Source organism: Oryctolagus cuniculus, chromosome 4, assembly GCF_964237555.1.
Source record: "Oryctolagus cuniculus chromosome 4, mOryCun1.1, whole genome shotgun sequence".
NCBI lineage: Eukaryota > Metazoa > Chordata > Mammalia > Lagomorpha > Leporidae > Oryctolagus > Oryctolagus cuniculus.
Genome location: NC_091435.1, coordinates 168,611,174 through 168,633,492, shown reverse-complemented (window position 1 = coordinate 168,633,492; position 22,319 = coordinate 168,611,174). Strand labels below are relative to the sequence as shown.

Here is a 22,319-nt window from a genome sequence, read left to right as displayed (position 1 = left end):
AGCTTCAATGCAGTGTCCGTGGGACCAGGCGAAGTGGTGGACGTTACACCTGCTCCGGCCTGGCCCTTGCCCACTGTGGCGAGCTCTGTTCTGCCTTAAGAATCCTGAGCGCTCTCCCCGCCCAGGCTGATGGCCCTGGGGCCTCTGGGAGGGACTTGGGGTTTCCAGCCTGCTGGGTTGGGTGCCTTGTGTGGGCTTGAGGATGCTTTGCTGTGTGGGGTTGGTGGGGACAGGACAGTCACGTGTTCTGGTTTCTCCCCGCAGGTACTTTGTTCTGGACTTCGAGGCTGGCGTCCTGCAGTACTTTGTGAATGAGCAAAGCAAGCACCAGAAGCCCCGAGGCGTGCTGTCTCTGTCCGGGGCCATCGTGTCGCTGAGCGACGAAGCCCCCCACATGCTGGTCGTGTATTCTGCCAGCGGAGAGATGTATAGATTGAGAGGTGCGTGCTCCTGGTGACCCTGCGGGCGGCCTTGTGGGCGTCACCTACAGGGGTTACGGGGTGGCTGTCTGCTTTTGGATTCTTCTCTAATAAGTCCCTTTTATCAATCTGCTGTGTTTGGAGGGCTCACTGGTGACACGGACACCAGCCCTCTAGCCATGAGGTTGATGGCCTTAAGATCAGGTCCAGGCGACTTGGCACTGGGCAGCCAACTCGCTGGACATGAGAGCTGATGCAGAGGAACCGGAGGAAGCCCTGTATTGGCTCTTGTCTCCGGTCAGTGGGCTGCTCAGCGGCAGGGCGCCTGGGTCTAATTTTGGCGACATCAGTTGGTGAGCCAGCCAGGAGGGAGAGTCGAGTTACTGTATCATCCTAAGCTGCTGCTGCTTCTTTTTTTTTGACAGGCAGAGTGGACAGTGAGAGAGAGAGACAGAGAGAAAGGTCTTCCTTTGCCATTGGTTCACTCTCCAATGGCCGCTGCAGCCAGCGTGCTGTGGCCGGCCACCGCGTTGATCCGACGGCAGGAGCCAGGTGCTTCTCCTGGTCTCCCATGGGGTGCAGGGCCCAAGCACTTGGGCCATCCTCCACTGCACTCCCGGGCCACAGCAGAGAGCTGGCCTGGAAGAGGGGCAACCGGGACAGAATCCAGCACCCCGATTGGGACTAGAATCCGGGGTGCCGGCGCCGCAAGGCAGAGGATCAGCCTAGTGAGCCGCGGCACCAGCCATGGTTTTGTTTTAAAAAATCTTATTCTTTAAATTACTGTTAATCAATTAGAATTTTTTTTGTTTTTGTTTTTCAGGCAGAGTTAGAGACAGAGAAAGGTCTTCCTTTTTCCGTTGGTTCACCCCCCAAGTGGCTGCTATGGCTGGCGTGTTGCGGCCGGCGCACTACGCCAATACAAAGCCAGGAGCCAGGTGCATCCTCTTGGTCTCCCATGTGGGTGCAGGGCCCAAGGACCTGGGCCATCCTCCACTGCCTTCCCGGGCCACAGCAGAGAGCTGGACTGGAAGAGGGGCAGCAGGGACAGATTCTGGCACCCCAACTGGGACTAGAACCCAGGGTGCTGACGCCACAGGCAGAGGATTAGCCTAGTGAGCCACGGCACTGGCTATTTTTTATTCTTAGTGACCTTAAGTAACCTTAATTTTTAGTGGAAATGCAGTAAGCAGTTTCCAGTTGTCGTATCAACATCTCAGCTGGACCTGCAGGGTAAAAAGTATTACTTGAGCATTGAGTTTGCAAAATAACGTTTATTCCAGCAAAGGAGTCGGATTTTCTTGCATGTACAGAAAATCATGTCTCCTGTTCAGGGCTTCCGGCTGGCACTTAAATCGTTGGAGAAATGCTTTTTGTTGCCGTACTCTTGGGACACTTGTTCCCCGCTGTCAGTTGTACCGGGGACATCCGTGGAGAATGACACTTGGCTTTGCGAGATCCGAGGGAGCCCTGGGCCGCCTTGTCCTTTGGAATCCACATACATAAGCTGTGCAGCACCCCCACTTACTCGGCAGTCGTGACTGGCGTCTGCCTCATCAGCTAGCATAGGGCCCCAGAGGGCTTGTAGGCGGAACGGAAATTGAGTCGCCCATACTTTACCAGAGAGGAAGCAATTCGTGGGAACACACAGTACTTTTCTAAACCAGATCTCCTCGGGGAGGGGCTGGGACAGTGGTCTGTCTGCTCTCCCGCCATCCGTATGGGAAACAAGCCCAAACATGGGGGATGGAGGGTGCCTGGTGTGCACACCACTTGGACTCAGCCAATCCTGGAGCCCACTCCCTCCCCAATGGGGCTTGATAACTTCCCAGAGTACCAGCTCTTTGCACTAGTGAAGTGTTCAAAGGCAGCTGGCGCTGTGGCAGGGAGAGCAGCAGAGTCCCTGAGATAAAATGAGTCTTGGCAGCTGCAGTCCCAGCCAGGGGGGTCAGCTTGCCCCCTTCCACTACCGTGAGAGGGCTAGACCACTCAGAGTGCACTCCGTCCCCTGGCTGGCTCACCGGTTCCTGTTGCTAAAACTAGGCCCGGGCTGCTCCTCGCTGGCCAGCCAGTTCAGCAGAGACAGGAGCTGATGCGAGGAGACGGGTTTATTCAAGAGGCCAGCAGTCTCTGACCTCATGTTAACAGCAGCAGGACGGGGAGGTGGGGTGGGCGTGAGAAGCTGCTCATTCTAATTAGTGCAGGGCTGGACGTGAGGACTGGTGAAGCTTTGTAAGATGAGCTCAGCCTGCTTGCTGTGACCGACCTTCTAGATGATTCTTTGCTACGGTGCGATGTGGGCTCGGCCATCCCAGGACAAAAACAAGCCTTCTAAGAGCCCTAGTGCGGTCCCACCACCGTTTATCCAGCACCCTCTGTCAAGGGCTCTTTTCTGCAGGTTGTAGCCAGTCCTCTGCCGGCGTGGTGTCGATGTCCCTCTGTTGCTGCCTCCTCTTCCCGTTGCTTCCCGAGAACGGAGGTTTGCTTGGCCGGGGAGAGCAGCTCTGGGTCTCGGTGCACACTCGCTGTGTGGGAATGCCAGCCTAGGGTGCAGTGGTGTGACGTGACTGCTGGGCCATGCAGGAAATAGCAAAATGCAACAAGCAAAAATCCAAACGTGAGCACACGCTCTGTATTTCCAGGCCCAAGGGAAGGTGCTATGTGTGAGGTTCTGGGGGACGGGTGGTAACTTGAACTTCTCCTGTAACACTTTTCTTTGCCCGAGTAAGCCCCCAGGACCAAGAGAAGCCCCCCTGTGCGTCCCCTTGCTGAAACAGGTGCCTCTGCAAAGCCAGACTAAGGGTCTCGAGTCCCCACTGCCTGGTCCAGTTCCTGCTGTTCTGCTCGGCTTCACTACCCAAGAGGTAGACTAAGTTACTGGGTCTTTATTTTCTATCAAGAAATCATATTTGGGCCGGTGCCGCGGCTCACTAGGCTAATCCTCCGCCTTGCGGCGCCGGCACATCGGGTTCTAGTCCCGGCTGGGGCGCCGGATTCTGTCCTGGTTGCCCCTCTTCCAGGCCAGCTCTCTGCTGTGGCCAGGGAGTGCAGTGGAGGATAGCCCAACTGCTTGGGCCCTGCATCCCATGGGAGACCAGGAAAAGCACCTGGCTCCTGCCATCGGATCAGCACGGTGCGCCGGCCGCGGCGGCCATTGGAGGGTGAACCAATGGCAAAGGAAGACCTTTCTCTCTGTCTCTCTCTCTCTCTCTCTCTCTCTCACTGTCCACTCTGCCTGTCAAAAAAAAAAATCATATTTGCAGAATCTATAAACAGTCCGAATACCTGTGAAATAAAAACGCCTGTCGTTGAAAGAGAAAGTGTTTGGGTTGTTTGGAAACCTGGTAAGATTCCTAGTCTCTCTGGGACGTTTCATGCGGCGTGCGTTCCAGCTGGTGAGATTTACAAGGTTCTGGGCTTGGCTTTGCTGGTTATTGCTTAATAAATTGTCGGAGCAGGAACAATAGCAGGTGAACAACTTAATAGCTCCCCCTGCCCCCTACCGCTGCCGGCTGTGGTTTATGAAGTGATACAATGTCCACCCCCCTCCCCCCCGCCCCCGCACGCACATAAGAAAAATGCAACCTGTTGGACAGGTGAACCATCTCGTTTGGCTACCGCATCGCTAATTGGACTTCTACACCTCAGCTGTTTTAAAGGGTAGTTTTAAGAGCGAATGTAAAGTTTTATTATTTGCATAAAGTCATTACCAGTGCTAAATTTAGCTAACGCTTGTCACCCACATAAAAGGCAGAAGTTCGGCCTGCTTGGGTCTTGTCCTTGGCCCACCGGAAGGAGCTGGCTTTTGGGTTTCTCATGGCACATCTCACCTACAGGCAGCAGAGTTGGAGTGTGATGTAACGGGGTGCCCAGCTTTGGAGCACGTTTCGTAGGCTAAGCCCTCAGATACCGCTTGCCAAGAGTGTCCTAAGCAAAAATTTGTTTTTGGAAGTGAATTTGCCCTGGTGTTAAGCAGCGCTTATCCTATTTGTGCAGTGGGCCTTCTGCCAAACAACTCATGTTGGATCGGGAAAGGCCCTCTCCATGCCGTTAATGAGACTGCGCTGAAGAATTCTGCCACACTAGAGTTCAGAGCAAAGTTCAAGGTGACGTCGGTTTTGCTGACAAATGACGATGAGGGGCGTGTTAGTGAGCGTTGCCAACTTCCAGGGGGAGTTGCGCTGCTGGCTGTGTAGTTGACATTGCTGCATTTAATATTAGACTTTTGCAATTAGTGACTTAGGATTTCCCAGAACCTGTTCCATGCCCAGAATCATTCAGAATAATTGTGTTATTTGAATGACGGGCTATTGGTGGAAAGATGTAATGTGGTTGACTTGGATTCGGATGCCTTTTGGGGTGTGATTTGAAGACTTTGAAGGCAGCCTTTGGTGTCTCGCTCTGTTCCCATCAGATGAATCCTGGGAACACATATTGGTATAGTAATTCAGCTGAATGCTGGCTTCGCACCTGCTAACAACTGCACAGTACAACCCTGGCGGACAACAAAGGCCCTGGGAAACTGTGCTTTGGGCCTCATATTACCCGCTTGGGGTAGAGTCATTTGCACAGAACCCCGTTACTTTCTCTGTTGCCTTTTTAGGGAAGTAGAAATGGCTTTGATTAGAGATGGTCTAAAATAAAAATATAGGAAAGATTGTTCTTGGAACAGATCTTTCAGGACACGTATTTACTGGGGTTTGGAGGGCATCCTGTGCAGAGATTGGGTGTAATTTGCCTTTTGGTGTGAATTCGGGTCTCTCAAACACTGGGATCTGCCTCTGCCCTTTCCTGCCTTCTCCCTGTGGCTCCCCCTCGGCCCCCTTCTTAGGTGGGTGTAGAAAGGAGTTGGATGTTTTGGAACAACTTATGCAAGCGTTTCTTTCTCTGTTTTAGCTGCCGATGCAAAAGAGAAACAGTTCTGGGTGACTCAGCTTCGAGCTTGTGCCAAATACCACATGGAGACGAACTCCAAGGTAAGTGAATGTGGGCGGGACGGAGGCAGCCGGTGCCTGGGTGGCTGTCTTTCAGCCCGGTTGCCACTTCCCTGGGGGAAGGTGTTTCTCAGGTTCTTTTCTGAGTTACCCAGTGTGATGGAACGCGGACTTAGCATTTAAGCCGAGAGCCAGGAGGAAAGTGGCTGGGTTTTCTTGGAGGCGGAGCGCAGAGACATGTGGACACCCTGGGAATCGATGCTGGAAAGACCCTTTGCCTTCGAGGGTCAGTTGAGGCTGTGAGTGCGTGGTTTCAGCGTGGTTGGATGTAGAGCTGGTGGCTGGTCTTAGTCCCTGATCCTTGAACAACACGGGGGCCCCTAGCGGGTAACATCCTCTGCAAGAAGCTTCCGTGTTCTAAGTGCGTGAAAATGACCTTGGGTACCTTGGCATCAGCATAGGAGACGGGCATTGATAGGGATTCTCGTGCAGGATTCCCAGCCATTAAAATGATGGGGAGAAATTACAAGTGCATTTATCTAGGGCGTTAGACACTTGTTAAAGTTAGTGTTCACAGGGCTGCCCCCTTTGTGTCGCTAGTTCAGATTGCGTTACTGTACCGCGTACAGTGTCTTTCTGTGTTCTGTGCATCTGGTAGGAAGAGCCGAACTTTCCATGCGTCCTGGCTCCTGACTATGCTATCCTGTCCCAGGCCCCTGTGCAATCAAGGTCTGTCTTTTTTTTGACAGGCAGAGTTAGACAGTGAGAGAGAGAGAAAGATCTTCCTTCCATTGGTTCACCCCACAAATGGCCGCTATGGCCGGCGCTGTGCCAATCTGAAGCCAGGAGCTTCTTCCTGGTCTCCCATGCCTGTGCAGGGGCCCAAGCACTTGGGCCATCCTCCACTGCCCTCCCGGGCCACAGCAGAGAGCTGGACTGGAAGAGGGGCAACCGGGACAGAATCCGGCGCCCCAACTGGGACTAGAACCCGGGGTGCCGGCGCCGCAGGCAGAGGATTAGCCTAGTGAGCCGCGGCGCCGGCCAAGGTCTGTCTGTCTTACACCTGGCTGTTCTGCCTCTAAGTACGACCTGAAGTGGTTTCTTCGCAAGGATTTTAAAAATTTCCTTTGTTTTCATGTATTGGAAAGTCAGAGACAGACACCCTCTGTCCACTCTGCAAACACCCACGACAGCCAGGGCCAGACCAGGCTGAAGTCGGGAGTCTGGACCCGGTCAAGGTCTGTGTGTGCTGCAGGGATGCGAGTGCTTGGGCCGTCACTGCGGCCTCTGAGGGTGTGCATCGCAGGAAACGGGAGTCGGACGTGGAGCTGGGACTCGGCGCAGGCGCCCTGATGGGGGATGCAGGCACGCCCAGTGGCATCACAGGCAGTGCCTCACCACACTCCTGCCCCAACAGTGATGTCTGTCTTAAAGAGACACCCCTTAGAATTGTCTATGCGATACGTGAAGTCTGTTCTCTATATGTTAGTAACAATTTTTAAAAGATTTATTTGAAAGAGTTATACAGAAAGGAGAGGGAGGGAGAGACAAGGAGAGGCAAGGAGGGAGGGAGGGAGAGAGGGAGGGAGAGGCAGTGGGGAGTAAAGAGGCGTCTTCCATCCGCTGGTTCACTCCCCAATTGGCCACAATGGCCGGAGCTGCACCGATCCAAAGCCAGGAGCTTCCTCTGGGTCTCCCACGTACGTGAGCACAGGGGCCCAAGGACTCGGGCCATCTTCTGCTTTCCCAGGCCACAGCAGAGAGCTGGATAGGATTGGAAGTAGAGCAGCCGGGACTCTAATCGGCGCCCTTGTGGGATGCTGGTGCTGTGGGTGGCGGCTTTACCCACTACGCCGGCCCCTAATAACAATTTTTAGAGACCCTGTTTTCCTTGACAATCTGGTGGCAGTGATGGTCACCTGTACTGTCCCTCTTGGCCCAGGCTGAGTCCAGGAACCCTAGGGAGCGGCTTGATTCTAAAGCATTTTTCCTCTGACCTTCGGTATTTTCTAGGAGCTTCCGTAGGAATTCTGCACATTTCATTGGCATTTTATAAAAAAACTCAACTGATTTTTTTTTCCTTTTATGTTTCAACTGTTTATAAAAACACAGGAGAAGTTGAAAGTTATCATCGATGTTCAATAGAGAATGGCCCTGGACTTCGTGTTGTTGTAGCCCGTGTAGGGGTGCCGGCCTGTACTGGGGTGTGGACATATGAACCTGTCTCTGTATTTTTTTTTTTAAAGACCAATAGGATCCCAGGATGCCTACTATCCCCTCTCACTTGCTATGTTCTGGAAGCCTCTCCATAGACACATGGTGCACTTCGCTCTTCTAGGGAGGCTGGATGGTGTTCTAAGGAATGGATGTCAGAGCTTAGTTTAAGTCTCCTATTTAACACTGAGGGTTGCTTCCTTGCTGTGGTGTAAAATAAAGCTTGGCGGGTGTGTATTTCTGTGCCTCTAGGTGTCCAGCGGTAGCACGAACGTAAACCAGTAGAACTGCCGGCTCAGAGGGTGTGTCTTCTGCATCTCCATGTATGTTGCTAAATTATCCTCCAAGAACGAGCTGCCCTAATTGGTAGTCCTGCCCATTCTGTGTGTAAGGGTCACCTTCCCCTCTCCTCAACTGTGGACGTTGTTACCATTCAGCTTTTCATACCATCCGGGATCAAAAGTGGGTACTCCATCGCGTTCATTTTCATTTCTTAAATTTTGACTGGGGATGAGGATATTTTCAAATGTTTATCAGCTACTTACATGTATGGAAGCTGCCAGTTTATATCTAATTTTTCTATTGAATTTATTTTTTCTTGATTTATAGTTTTTTTTGTGAGACTTTTAAATTTAATTTTTAAAAGATTTATTTATTTGGAAGTCAGAGTTATACACAGAGAAGGCAAGGCTGAGAGGGAGGTCGGTCTTCGATCCGCTGGTTCACACCCCAGATAGCTACAACAGCCAGAGCTGTGCTGATCCGAAGCCAGGAGCCAGGAGTTTCTTTGGGGTCTCCCATATGGGTACAGGGGCCCAAGAACTTGGGCCATCTTCTACTGCTTTCCTAGGCCATAGCAGAGAGCTGGATTGGAAGTGGAGCAGCCAGGACTAGAACAGGTGCCCATATGGGATGCCAGCGCTTCATGCCAGGGTGTTAACTCGCTGCGCCACAGCGCCAGCCCCTCGTTGTTGTTTTTCTTGCTGAGTTTGTTTTAATTATGCTTAAATCCTTGGTTCTTCTGGAATTCTGAGGGGAGCAGAATTGAGGTAGGGGAACCAAGTTTAAATGTATCTTGCTAACTCACTGTCAAGAAGGAAAGTGAAGGCAGGGTGATACTGACAAGGAAGAATCCAGAGGTTCTCAGAACTTGCTCTCCCGATACATTGTCTAGCAAATTTCCAGAATACCGATGAACAATATTGGATCCAAAATAAATAAAGGTAGAGCTCAGGCGCCTCGGAGGCCCAGTTTGAGTAATGACAGTTGCCCGTTTCTGTTTTAGCCGACGTGATCAACGGGAGGATTGCAATTTTTAAGTTGTGAACAGACCTTGTTATTCAGCCAGAGCACATAAATCCCAAGGCTTGAGCAGACGGGAGTCAGCAGTGAAATGAAGCTGTGCTGAGAATGCACATGGACTTGATGGGCAGCTAGCCACAGCGTTGCTGCCGCACATGCGGTGACGGGAACGCACGCTAAGCCGTCTCTTCCCGCTCCTCCCTCCCTCCCTCCCTCCCTCGGCAGGGTAGACCCTTCTCCAGCAGGCTGTAGAGAATACACCTGCTGCAGATGCCCGGGATTACATCCTTTAAAGACTTCATTTAAAGCTGATGCTCCCTGGAACGACCGTTGGGCAGGTGGGTGGGTGCTGTCGTTCACACTGACTTGAGTGACAGGTGCAGGAGAGCCGGATTCCTGTAGCCCCAGAGTTACAGGAGGTGTTCAGGACCCGCAGTCTGGCAGTGCAAACCCCGAGACCTGCCTCCATCTCTCCCTCACGGGACTTTCCCCCGGGCCAGCAGTGACACGAGAAAGCCAGCAGGGGATCCCCAGGACACTTGTATTCCGTATAAGGGACTTCTGTGTCCAGATATTGTGTTGCTTTGCTTTAAAAAAAAAACCTGTTTATTTGAAAGGCAGAGTTGCGGAGCGAGGGCAGGCAAAAGGAGACAGACTAAGAGATCTTCCATTCACTGATTCACTCCCCAGATGGCTACAATGGCAAGAGCTGGGCCAGGCCAAAGCCAGGTACCAGGAGCTGCATCTGAGCCTCCCCCATGGGTGCAGGGGCCCAAGCATTCAGGCCATCTTCCACTGCTTTCCCAGGTGCATTAGTAGGGAGCTGGGTTGGAAGTGGAACAGCTGGGATTTGAACTGGCGGTTATGTGGGATGCTGGCATTGCAGGCTGTGGCTTAACCTGCTGTGCCACGATGCTTTCCCCTATTGCTTTCCTTTTGAAAGGTTGAAGTCTTTTTTTCATTGCAGGTGGTAGGATTTTTATTGACTGAACAATTGCCTTTTAAAAAAACATTCAGGCTTGGTGAGCTATAATTTGCAAACAATAAAATTGACTCCTTTTAAGTTCGAGGAGTTTGGGCACATGTATAAGGTCATGTCACCAGAATGTTCCCTCAGGACTTCCTTATGGTCAGCCCCCACCCTCTGTCCCTCCCTGCCCCCACACCCACAACTGTCAGTCTTGGTTTTTCTAGAATGTTCTGTGGTTGAAATTACACAGCCCTTCATGTCAAACGTTTTTCACTTCCAAAATGATGCTGATTGCGTCTGTGCCGTTGTTACCAATGTTGACTCTGTCTTTTAAATCGTAACTCACTTAGTTGGTTATGTGATACCTTTTGTTCTTGATCTCCTTCCTTGCAGAAATCAGAGGGGGGTGACTGCATCAATGCCCGGCTTCCTCAGAGGTGTACTGACCCTTGAAGTGGGTCAGTGTGGCGCTCTGGTCTGGCCCCCTGTGGTGTACACCTGAGATGCACCCACCAACAGCTGGTCAAACTAAGACTCCAACTTGGAGCTCTTGCCTGGCACAAGTCAGAGGGGCTGGCCGATGTTTCCTTCTTTGGGTCAGGGGTCCCTTCCAGGGTAAGACGGCCGAACACAGGGTCATCTTCACATCACTCAGGTTATTGGGGTGGAGTCGGCAGGGATGGGCTTGCCCTGCTCAAGAGCGTAAGCCAGCTTCCTCTGAAGCCACCCACAGAGCATCGTGCCCTTAAATGCTGCTAACACTCGAGTCGCGTGGCGCAGTGCTGAGAGCGAGCCCGAGGGCTGGCCTCGCGAGAGTTGACCTGCGTGTGGCTTTGGAGGTGTGCAGTGCAGGAGTGGGGGCCTTCCTGTCATCCAGGGGCCGCTGCCCCTCCTCGCACTGGGGTGACAGTTCTGGGAACTTGATAAGCACCGGGGTGGGAGGGAGGCTGACCTGCTGGCAGAAGTCGTAATTACTGCCTCCAACTTACGTGTACTGTGTTTGAGTTCCTCCCCACAGCAGGCCTTTCAGAATAAATAAATTTCCCCTCCCCCTCCACCCCCACTTCTCCACCCCCCACCCCCCTAACTCTCCCCACCCCCCGCCTCCAGTCCAGGTCTCCCACGTGGGTGGCAGGGGACAGTCACCTGAGCCATCACCTGCTGGCTCCCAGGGTCTGCATTCGGGGGCGGAGCCGGAACGTGGACCAGGCACCCCAGCACCCTAGTGTGGTTAGATGCAGGTGGGGTGTGGAGGAAGCAGTGGTGTCTGAACTGGTATTTTTCCTCTCCAACAACTCAGCGAGTGCAGCACTTTTTCCCCCTTCTGTGGACAAATTGAGGAAGGGAATGTTGATATTTGGGGTATTTGGAATAGTTGACAATACTTACTGTATTTGGGTTTATGGATCTTCTGATCCAGCTCTCTGCCGTGGCCTGGGAGGGCGCTGGAGGATGCCCTGGGTGCCTGGGTCCCTGCACCGTGTGGGAGACCCAGGGGAAGCTCCTGGCTTCAGCTTGTGCGGCTCTGGCTGTTGCAGCCACTTAGGGAGTGAACCAGCAGATGGAAGACCTCTCTCTCTGCCTGTGCCCTGACTGTCTTGGTCTTTTCTCTCCTGAGTGAGCTGGTTTCCTGTCTCTGCAACTTGACCTTGTGCTCAGGGAAGATGGAGATGGCCACGCATAGTCCTTGGAAACCATCTGTGTAAAAGAGCTTGAAGACGGGATGGTTACGTCAGGCTGTGTGTGGTTAGCTTATTGAGCTTGCTAGGTAATTCTAAATTAAAATGCAAACTGTAAGATAACGTCTTATGCAGATTTGGTCACGGGGGGGGGGAGTATGATTGTCTAATGCATGACTTTAAATTCACTCTGAGGCTTAGGAGGTCTTGAATGAGTGGTGAAAGCTGCTGAGATCTGGGGAGTGCAAATATAAATATTCATCCTGTAAGATGCCCGAATCACAAATTGTTTTCTTTCTCCCACCCCTTTCGCATGCTGGGTGCATATTAATTCACGTGAGGCTCTGTGGTCTCAGACATGCACGCTATGAGTAGGTGGTGTGGTGGCTCCTTCCTCCTTGCCCGAGAGAACCTGTCCATGTTTATACAGCTCCCAGGGCAGCTGTCACCCCGAGCCAGTCCCTGATTCACCCCTCCCCCCCCACTTTCACCCTGGCACCTGGGACACCTCCCGTGTTGCCACTCCTCCAGACTGTGATGGCGTACCAGAGAGTGAGGAAGCGGTGCCCTGGAGAACCAGTGGCCTCGGTGGGCTGCACGTCTGCTCTGAGGGTGCCTTCTGTCCTCAGGGTCCCATCGGTCTTAGCTCGGTTGAATGCACAGGAGTGGATGGGTTGAGAGACCCAACTGAGGACCCTGGCCCTGGCAGCTGAGTTGCGAGGTGCAGGCACTCCCGTGTGGGGACATTTAGTCTTGATCGGGGGAGCTGTAGGGGCTGTGCAGACTGCATTGGGAAATGGAAAGGTTTGTCTGCTGGGGTGGGAGGCAGTGAGCGGTGGGGAACTCAGTGTTCCATCCGCAGCAGAATGTAGGGAGGTTTGAAGCTCTGGTGGTGTAACTGGTTCTCCCGGCAACGTGGGTTTCTGCTGGTGAGAGATGACCACTCCCCTGATTTTGTGCAGTCCTGGTGGTGAGCCAGCAGGCTTTGGCGAGGTGCTTCGGCATCTGGGGTAGGAGGCACCTAAAAAAAAGGTGGGGTGGCTGCTGCCTGAGGTGCTGGTATCCCATGGGGATGCCAGTTCAGGACCTAGATGCTCCTCTTCTGATCCAGCTCTCTGCTGTGGCCCGGGGGTGGGGGGGGGCAGTGGAGGACGGCCTGGGTGCCTGGGTCCCTGCACTGTCTGGGAGACTCAGGGGGAGCTCCTGGCTTCAGATTGCGCAGCTCTGGCTGTTGCGGCCATTCGGGGAGTGAACCAGTGGATGGAAGATCTCTCTCTCTTTCTGTCTCTGCTTCTGCCTCCCTGTGACTCTGCCTTTTAAATGAATGGATAAATCTTTTTTAAAAAATTTATTTTTATATATCTGAGAGAGTTACACAGAAAGAGAAGAGGCAGAGAGAGAGAGAGAGAGAGAGAGAGAGAGAGGTCCTCCATCCAATGGTTCACTCTCCAATTGGCCGCAATGGCTGGAGCTGTGCTGATCTGAAGCCAGGAGCTTCTTCCGGGTCTCCCACGTGGGTGAGGGGCCCAAGCACTTGGGCCATCCTCTACCACCTTCCCAGGCCACAGCAGAGAGCTGGATCAGAAGTGGAACAGCCAGGACTAGAACTGGCACCTATATGGGATGCCAGTGCTTCAGGCCAGGGCGTTAACCTGCTGCGCCACAGCACCGGCCCTGATGAATCTTTTTAAAAAAATAGGAAGCACCTGCCTGCTGGGTCTAACCCATGACAGCTGCAGACTGACCACGTGGTTTTCGAGGGCTGTCAGGAGTCCTCCAGCCCAGCGTCCTGGCCCTGCCTCACCCCGCGACTTGCACAGAAACACACGCCAGTGTTTGTGCTGATACAGGTTGAGTAGCTCTTTTCCAAGTTGCTTGAGACCGGAAGTGTTTCAAATTTTTGATTTTTGGGATTTTTGCAATATTTGCATGTAACAATGGAGATATCTCGAGGGTGGGACCCACGTCTGAACAGAGTTCTTAGTTCCCTGCGCACTGGGTCCACAGGGCCTGAAGGTAGTCTTGGTGCTGTCAGTTCTGTGTTCTGACTGCCACCCCTCACGTGAAGTCGGGCGTGGAGTTTTACGATTGTGGCGTCACACTGGCACACAGACACTGTGGATTTAGATGCATTCTGCATTTTAGATTCTCAGATCAGGGCTGCTCCACCATAAGGAGGAAATGCAGGTTGATGTCCGGTTTTCTGAACAAGACCCACTTCCTTCTAGAGGGTATTGCTGGTAATCCCGACCATCTTGCTGCAATCTGACAGACGTCGAATCCCTCTCTCCTGGGGGGAAGCAACACGGGGGACACAGTCATGAAGGTGCTCAGAGGGAATGGGAGGAGGATAGCGTGGGGCATCTGGGCTGCTGGAACACAGTACCACACACTGAGTGACTTACAGACAACAGATGCTGCTTTCTCCCTGGCCAGAGCCTTCTCACCACGCCCCTACCCGCTGCAAAGGGAAGAGAGCTTTGCAAGGCCCTTTCATAATAAGAGCCCTGATGATCTCTCCAAGGCCCTGGCTCCTAAGACTTCACCTTGGGGCTGGGACTCCCACACAGGCATTTTGAGTGCACGTAACCCTTGGGGACCAGCAGGTGGGGCAGGATTCCAAACTGCTCAGCTTGTCTACAAAACAGAAGCAAGATATAGGGACAGATGTGGGCTCCAAAGCCAGGCTGTCCAAATGGAGGCTGTATGCACAGGAACCTTGAAGTTAAAATTTAAAATTGAGCTTGGTCACATGTAGCCACATTTGGCCAATGGTTACATACTGGACAGCACAGATCTAGACCATCTGTATCATCACAGGAAGTTCTGTGGGACAGAGCTGATAAAGCTCCAGTTATTAAATGTTTTTTTTTTTTTAAGACTTACTTTTATTTGAAAGGCAGAGTTAGATGTAGAGAGAGATTTTCCACCTGCTGGTTCACTCCCCAAATGGCCACAATGACCAGGGCTGCACCAGGCTGAAGCCAGGAGCTTTATTTAGGTCTCCCACATGGGTGCAGGGACCCAAGCACTTGGGCCATCCTCCGCTGCTTTCCCAGGTGCATTAGCAGGAAGTGGGATCAGATGTGGAGCAGCTGGGACTCGAACCAGTGCCCATGTGGGATGCCAGTGCTGCAGGCTGGGGTCTTTAACCCACTGTGCTACAGCGCAGTCCATTAATGGTTTCTGCAAAGGGTACCTCCATCTCCTCTTGGACTGTGTGCTTTATTAGATTTTTTTTTCTAAAGCAGTAAGCATGCAAACCAAGTTTAATGGAAAGAATACACCTGACAGGCCAGGCAAGCATCTCGGCAAAGAACTGAGAGGGGGCCGGCGCTGTGGTGTAGCGGGTAAAGCTGCTGTCTGCAGTGCTGCCATCCCATATGGATGTCGGTTCGAGTCCTGGCTGCTCCACTTCCGATCCAGCACTCTGCTATGGCCTGGGAAAACAGTACAAGATGGCCAAGTGCTTGAGCCCCTGCACCTGTGTGGGAAGACCCAGAGGAAGTTCCTGGCTCCTGGCTTTAAATTGGTGCACACGACTTTAATTTGCATTTCCCTAGTGAATACTGAGGTTGAGCAACTTGTCACCTGCTCACTGGCCACTCCTGTGTCTCCTGGGGAGAAATGTCTACCGAGTCCTTTGTCACTTCTATTTTTCACTGAGTCCCGAGTTCTTGATGCATTCTGAATACTGGTCCTTTCTCGTACATAATTTGCGAGTGTTCCGTTCTGTGGGATCTCAACAGTTTGGGGAGCACATGGAGTGTCAGGTATGGTGGATCAGAGGATCTGGTTTCTGGCGGTGCCCAGGCCACACACAAGTCACTAGCTAGCTTTGTAATCTCAAGTTACTGCATGAGCAAGTGACCGCTTCTCACCTAGTAGCTACTTATGTGGATGGGGCATCAACCCTACAGGGTCGTTTTTAGGACCAAATGGCACCAAGCATGCCATGAGAATCGGTTCCATTTATGACAGCTCAGCCAGCTCTCTCTGGCTGGAGAGGACCAACTCCGTAGTGGAGCTGGGTCCCACCTGCAGGTGGATCACTGAGGAGGAGCAGCCAAGGGTCGCCGCTAAAACCCAAGTGTGGTGCTCTCGCCCGGGGTGGTTTGAGGGGCTGCCGACACAAGTGTACTGCACAGGCATCAGCAAGCTCCCGTGTCATCCGATGTAAGGTGGCTGGCCTTGCTCGTGTCGTGCCTGTGGCTGGCTCTGATCTTGCTCTCTGGGGGCCTGAGGATGAGTGCCGTAGGCTATGCATTGCACAGGACCGGGTCCAGAGCCAGAACCATAGCGGAAGGTGATTTCTGTGGATGTAGGGGCTGAATCGTGTGTGATGGGGAGGACCATGTTGGTCAGGTCCTTAGTCCGGAAACACCCCGGGGGGACCCCACGGAGAGACCCCTCGGGATTGCCCACCCAAAATGGCTCATCCCAGTCTGCACATAGCTAGAAGTGCATGGGTTGTGAAATGGGGTATTTCTTGTAGACAACTGAATCTCTGACCAAAAGAGAAAACATTTTACCGATCTGAACAACCTTGAACTTGATGAAAAGGCTTAAACAGGTGGAGAATCGTACTATTGGTGAACCAGTTGACAAAACCGGAAGTCAGAGGGGCAGCCCCAGGCACAGCCCCATACACACCTGCTGCCCGTGGGAGGGCACACAGCGGCTGGCGACGGGGGAAGACCTCAGGTTTCGGGTTGAACACCAGTAGGTATTTAGGTGTAGCTTTTGATGCTATCTCACATTTCTACCATGTGCACTGATCAATTATATGTATTTAAGGTTGTTGCTCAAATGGTTAAGGTTTAAATTGGCCAGATAAAACAAAGCTGCCCTTTGTAAAGGTAGCATTGAGACTGCTGGGCTGAGTGCTGTGTGCTCTCGGGCCACTGTCAGGTTGGTCATTTTATCTGCAGGGAGACTCTGTCCAGCAGGCAGTCACTGATTAACCTGCTTCCCATTATATTCTTCGCTTGAAAGGACCAAGTGTCCTTGAAGATCCTTGATAATTCCGAATCCCTGCCAATTCAGATTAGCCTTCTCTTCTTGTCCCTGTGCATTGATTTTTACTTGATATAACTGGGAGTGTTTAAAGTTTAATGGTCTTTGAGGGAGGTGTTAATTTTCTCTCCTCTGTTTGAACTCAGTGGTGATGAATGGCGGTCAAGTGGCCGTCCCTTGACTGAGCCCTCAGGTTGCTTGGTGCTTGGCTGATTAGCAGGGTTAGCTTCCGCCCCGGTGCCATGAGTGGGGCTGTGCCATCCCCAGGGGGCAGCGGGTGTGATTGCCACTCAGGCTTCCCACAAGAGAACATTAAAAAACATTTCACATTTTTTTTTTTGACAGGCAGAGTGGACAGTGAGAGACAGAGAGAAAGGTCTTCCTTTTACCGTTGGTTCACCCTCCAATGGCCGCCGTGGTTAGTGCACTATGGCCAGCACACTGTGCTGATCTGAAGGCAGGAGCCAGGTGCTTATCCTGGTCTCCCATGGGGTGCAGGGCCCAAGCACCTGGGCCATCCTCCACTGCACTCCCGGGCCATAGCAGAGAGCTGGCCTGGAAGAGGGGCAACCGGGACAGAATCCGGCACCCCGACCGGGACTAGAACCTGGTGTGCCGGTGCCGCTAGGCGGAGGATTAGCCTATTGAGCCGCGGCGCCGGCTCACATTTTACATTTTTTAAAATTAAAAAAAAAATCTTTCTAAAATGAACAAATTCTGTGTATATCAAATATACAGATTGAGGAGGACGGTGATATTTCCCACCCTACCCTTCCTCCCGCCCACACTCCCACCTTCCCTCCTTCTTTTCCAATTCCTTCCTTTAATTAACCCTACACTAATTAAAGAATTCAACAAATAGTAAGAAAACACTGTTACTCAACAGTAGAGACAAGAGCCGTAAACAGTCATCCAATCTCAAAATGTCAATTTTGCTCCTACATTTTTTGTACTCTTACTGGTTACCACAGATCTGGGAAAACATATGGCATTTGTCTTTTTGGACTGGCCTATTTCACTAAGTATAATGAATTCTAGTTGCATCCATTTTGACGCAAAAGACAGGATTTCATTCTTATGGCTGAGTAGTATTCCATATTATATACCACAATTTCTTCATCTAGTCGTAAGTTGATGACATCTGGGTTGATTCCCTATCTTAGCTATTGAGAATTGTTCTGCAGTGAACATGGGGGTACAAATAACTTTTTCATTTGCTGATTTCATTTGTTTTGGGTGAATTCCCATGAATGGGATTGCTGGGTCATAAGATATCTATTTTCGGCGTTCTGGGTTATCTCCATACTGTCTTCCACAGTGACTGTACCAGTTTCCATTTCCATCAACAGTGGATTAGGGTGTATCTTTCCCCACAACCTTGCCAGCATTTACTGTTTGTTGAGTTCTGTGTGAAAGCCATTCTAACAGGGGTGAGGTGAAACCTCATTATGGTTTTGACTTGCAATTCCCTGAGCTAGTGATCCTGAGCATTTTTTTTTTGTGTGTGTATCTGCTGTCCATTTGAATTTCCTCTTTTGAAAAATGCCTATTAAAGTTCTTTACCCAATTGTTAACTGGATTGTTTGTTGTTAAGTTTCTTGACCTCTTGATAGATTCTGGATATTAATCCTTTATCCGTTGTGTACTTGGCAAATATTTTCTCCCATTCTGTCAGTTGCCTCTTCATTTTGCTGAGTGTTTCTTTGGCCGTGCAGAAGCTTCTCACCTTGATGTAATCTCATTTGTTAATTTGGGCTTTGATTGCCTGTGCTGTTGGGGTCTTTACCAAGAAGACTTTGCCTATGCCAATGTCTTGTAGAGTTTCCTCAATGATCTCTAGTAATTTGATAGTATCAGGTCATAGATCTAGAGCCTTGTTCCATTTTGAGTTGATTTTTGTGTAAGTGTAAGTTAAGGGTCTTATTTCATACTTCACACAGGGATCAAATTTTCCCAGCACCATTGGTTGAAGAGACTGTCCTTTCTTCAGGGATAGACTTCAGCTCCTTTGTGGATTGATTTCTGGAGTTTCTTTTCTGTTCCATTGGTCTACACATCTGTTTTTGTGCCAGTACCAGGTTGTTTTGATTATAACTGCCCTGTAGTATGTCTTGAAATCTGGTATTGTGATGTCTCTAGCTTTGTATTTGTTTTTTAAGATTGGTTTAGCTCTTTGAAGTCTTTGGTGTTTCCATATGAATTTCAGCATTGTTTCTTCTAGATCTGAGAATAATGTCTTTGGTATTTTGATTGGGATTGCACTGAATCTGTAAATTGCTTTTGGTAGTATAGATATTTTGACTATATTATTCCAATCTGTGAATATGAAAGATTTTTCTATTTTTTGTCATATTCTATTTCTTTAACTTCTTAAAAGAGATTTATTTTGAAAAGCAGAGTTAGAGAGGCAGAGGCCCAGAGAGAGTGAGCAAGCTTCCTTCCACTGGTTCACTCCCCAAATGGCCACAACGGCCAGAGCTGAGCCAATCTGAACGCAGGAGCCAGGAGTTTCTTCCGTGTCTCCCATGTGGGTGCAGGGGCCCAAGAACAAGGGCCATTTTCCACTGCTTTCCCAGGCCACAGCAGAGAGCTGGATCAGAAGTAGAGCATCCAGTTCTTGAACTGGTGCCCATATGGGATGTTGGCACTGCAAGCGACAGCTTTATGTGCTGCTTAATAGCACTGGCCCCTCTTTCTTTAATGTTTTGTAATTTTCCATAGTAGAGATCTTTAACCTTGGTTAAATTTATTCTGAGGTATTTAAATGCTTTTGTAGTTGTCATGAATGGGACTGATTTTTTCTAAGATTTATTTATTTATTCGAAGGTCAAAGTTACACAGGAGAGGAGAGAGAGAGAGAAGTCTTCCATCTGATGGTTCACTCCCCAATTGGCTGCAATGGCTGGAGCTGTGCCAATCCGAAGCCAGGAGCTTTTTCTGGGTCTCACACGTGGGTGCAGGGGCCCAAGGATTTGAGCCATCTTCTACTGCTTTCCTAAGCCATAGCAGAGACCTGGATCAGAAGTGGAGCAGGCAGGACTAGAACTGGTGCCCATATGGGATGCCAGCGCTTCAGGCCAGGGCTTTAACCCACTGCACCACAGCGCTGACCCCGAATGGGACTGATTTTTTAGAAATTATTTCTCAGACATGGCATTGTCTGATTTTTGTGTGTTCATTTTTTATCTTACAGCTTTACCAAACATTGTTATGAATTCCAGTAGTCTGAGTGGAGTCTTTGGATCCCCTATATATAGGATCATGTCATCTGCAAATAGGGATAGTTTGACTTCCTCTTTCAGTTTGTATCAGTTTGATTTCTGATGGTTCTGGATAAAACTTTCAGAACTCTATTGAATAGCAGTGGTGAGAGTGGGCATCCTCGTCTGGTTCTAGATCTTAGTGGGGATGCTTGAAACTTTTCCCCATTCAATAGGCTGCTGGCTATGGGTCTGTCATAGATGACCTTGATTGTGTTGAGGAATGTTCCTTCTATATCTAATTTGCTTAGTTTTCATCATGAAAGGGTGTTGTATTTTATCAAATGCTTTCTCTGCATCTGTTGAGACAATCATATGGTTTTTTTTTTTTTTTTTTTTGTTTTTTTGACAGGCAGAGTGGACAGTGAGAGAGAGAGAGACAGAGAGAAAGGTCTTCCTTTGCCGTTGGTTCACCCTCCAATGGCCGCCGCGGCCGGCGCGCTGCGGCCGGCGCACCGCGCTGAGCCGATGGCAGGAGCCAGGAGCCAGGTGCTTTTCCTGGTCTCCCATGGGGTGCAGGGCCCAAGCACCTGGGCCATCCTCCACTGCACTCCCTGGCCACAGCAGAGGGCTGGCCTGGAAGAGGGGCAACCGGGACAGAATCCGGCGCCCCGACCGGGACTAGAACCCGGTGTGCCGGCGCCGCTAGGCGGAGGATTAGCCTAGTGAGCTGCGGCGCCGGCCAATCATATGGTTTTTGTTCTTCAGTTTGTTGATGTGATGTATCACATTCATTTGCTAATGTAGAAACATTCCTGCATACCAAGGATAAATCCCACTTGGTCCAGGTGAATGATCTTTCTGATGTGTTGTTGGATTTGATTAGCTAATATTTTCTGAGGATTTTTGCGTCTGTTCATCAGGTACATTGGTCTATAGTTCTCTTTCTCTGTATCTTTTTCTGGTTTTGGAATTAAGGTGATGCTGGCTTCAGAGAAGGAGTTTGGGAGGATTGCCTCCCTTCCAGTTGTTTTGAACAGTTTGAGAAGAATTGGAGTTGGTTTTTCTTAAAGTCTGATAGAATTCTGCAGTGAAGCCATCCAGCCCTGGGCTTTGCTTTGTTCAGAGGGTCTTTACTGGTGATTCCATCTCCGTCTTGGTTATTGGTCTGTTTAGGTTTTCTGGGTTGTCACAGCTCAATTTAGGTAGGTTGTATGGGTCCAAGAATCTACTCATTTCATCTAGATTTTCTAATTTGTTGGCCTATAGCTGTTTGTAGTAATTTCTGATGATTCTTATTTCTGTGGTATCTATTCTTCTGACTCCTTTTTCATCTTTGACTTTATTGATCTAAGTCTTCTCTTGTTTTTTTTTTTTTTTTTTGTTGTTGTTGTTGTTGTGCCAATGGTATATCTATTTTTTCAAAAAACCAGCTCTTCATTTTACTGATCTTTTGTATATTTTGGTTTCAATTTTGTTTCCCAATTTTAATTATATATTTCATCCTACTAATTTTGGGTTTGTTTTGTTTCTCTAGGCCCTTGAGTTGCACTGAAACCTCATTTTTTTTGGTACCTTTCCAGTATCTTGATGTAGGCACCAGTTACTATAAACTTCACTCTTAACACTGGTTTTGCTATGTTCCATAAATTTTGATATGATGTATTACTTCATTTATTTCCAGGAATTTTTTTTTTTTTTATTTCTTGTCTGATTTCTTCTAAGACCCACTGTTCATTCAGGAGCATGTGGTTCAGTCTCCATGTGTTTGCATGTGGTCTAGAGAGTCCTTTTTTTATTTTTTATTTTTGCACAGAGTTAGACAGTAAGAGAGAGAAAGGTCTTCCTTCCGTTGGTTCACCCCCCAAATGGCTGCTATGGCCAGAGCTACGCTGATCTGAAGCCAGGAGCCAGGTGCTTCTTCCTGGTCTCCCGTGCGGTACAGGGGCCCAAGCACTTGGGCCATCCTCCACTGCCCTCCCGGGCCACAGAAGAGAGCTGGACTGGAAGAGGAGCAACTGGGACAGAATCTGGCGCCCCAACTGGGACTAGAACCCGGTGTGCTGGTGCCGCAAGGCGGAGGATTAGCCTAGTGAGCCACAGCACCAGCCTAGAGATTCTTGAGTTGTTGATTTCCAGCTTCATTCCATTGTGGTCAGAGAAGATGCTTGGTATGATTTAGCTTTTTTTGAATTTGCTGAGGCTTGCTTTATGGCCCAGCATGTGGTCAAGTTCCATGGACTGATGAGATGTGTATTCTGCCACAGTGGGATGAAAGGTTCTGTGGATAGCAGGTCTGTTTGGTCCATAGTGTGGATTAGCTCTGCTGTTTCTTTGTTGATTTTCTAATTGATCTGGCCATTGATGAAAGTGGGGTGTTGAAGTCCTGTATTACTGTTGTATTGGAGTCTGTCTCCCTTTATATCCATTAACATTCATTTAAAAAGCCAGGCACCCTGGCCTTGGGTACACATATATTAATTATAGTCACATCTTGTTGAATTGATCCCTTAATCATTACATAATGCCATTCTATGTCTCTTTTAGCTTTTTTTTGTGTTAAAGTCTATTTTGTTTGATATGAG

General features: G+C 50.0%; 1 protein-coding gene across 3 annotated transcripts in view; it reads left to right on the top strand.

Annotated features, from left to right (window-relative positions):
• Nucleotides 1-22,319, top strand: part of OSBPL10 (oxysterol binding protein like 10) — a 300,684-nt gene that overhangs the window by 104,483 nt on the left and 173,882 nt on the right. For all 3 annotated transcript variants that reach the window (XM_051858914.2, XM_008266099.4, XM_002716244.5), the window contains exons 2-3: nt 265-440; nt 5,316-5,395. In XM_051858914.2, coding sequence (XP_051714874.2) covers nt 395-440; nt 5,316-5,395 — 126 coding nt within the window. In that variant the 5' untranslated portion in view covers nt 265-394. The remainder of the gene's footprint in view (nt 1-264; nt 441-5,315; nt 5,396-22,319) is intronic.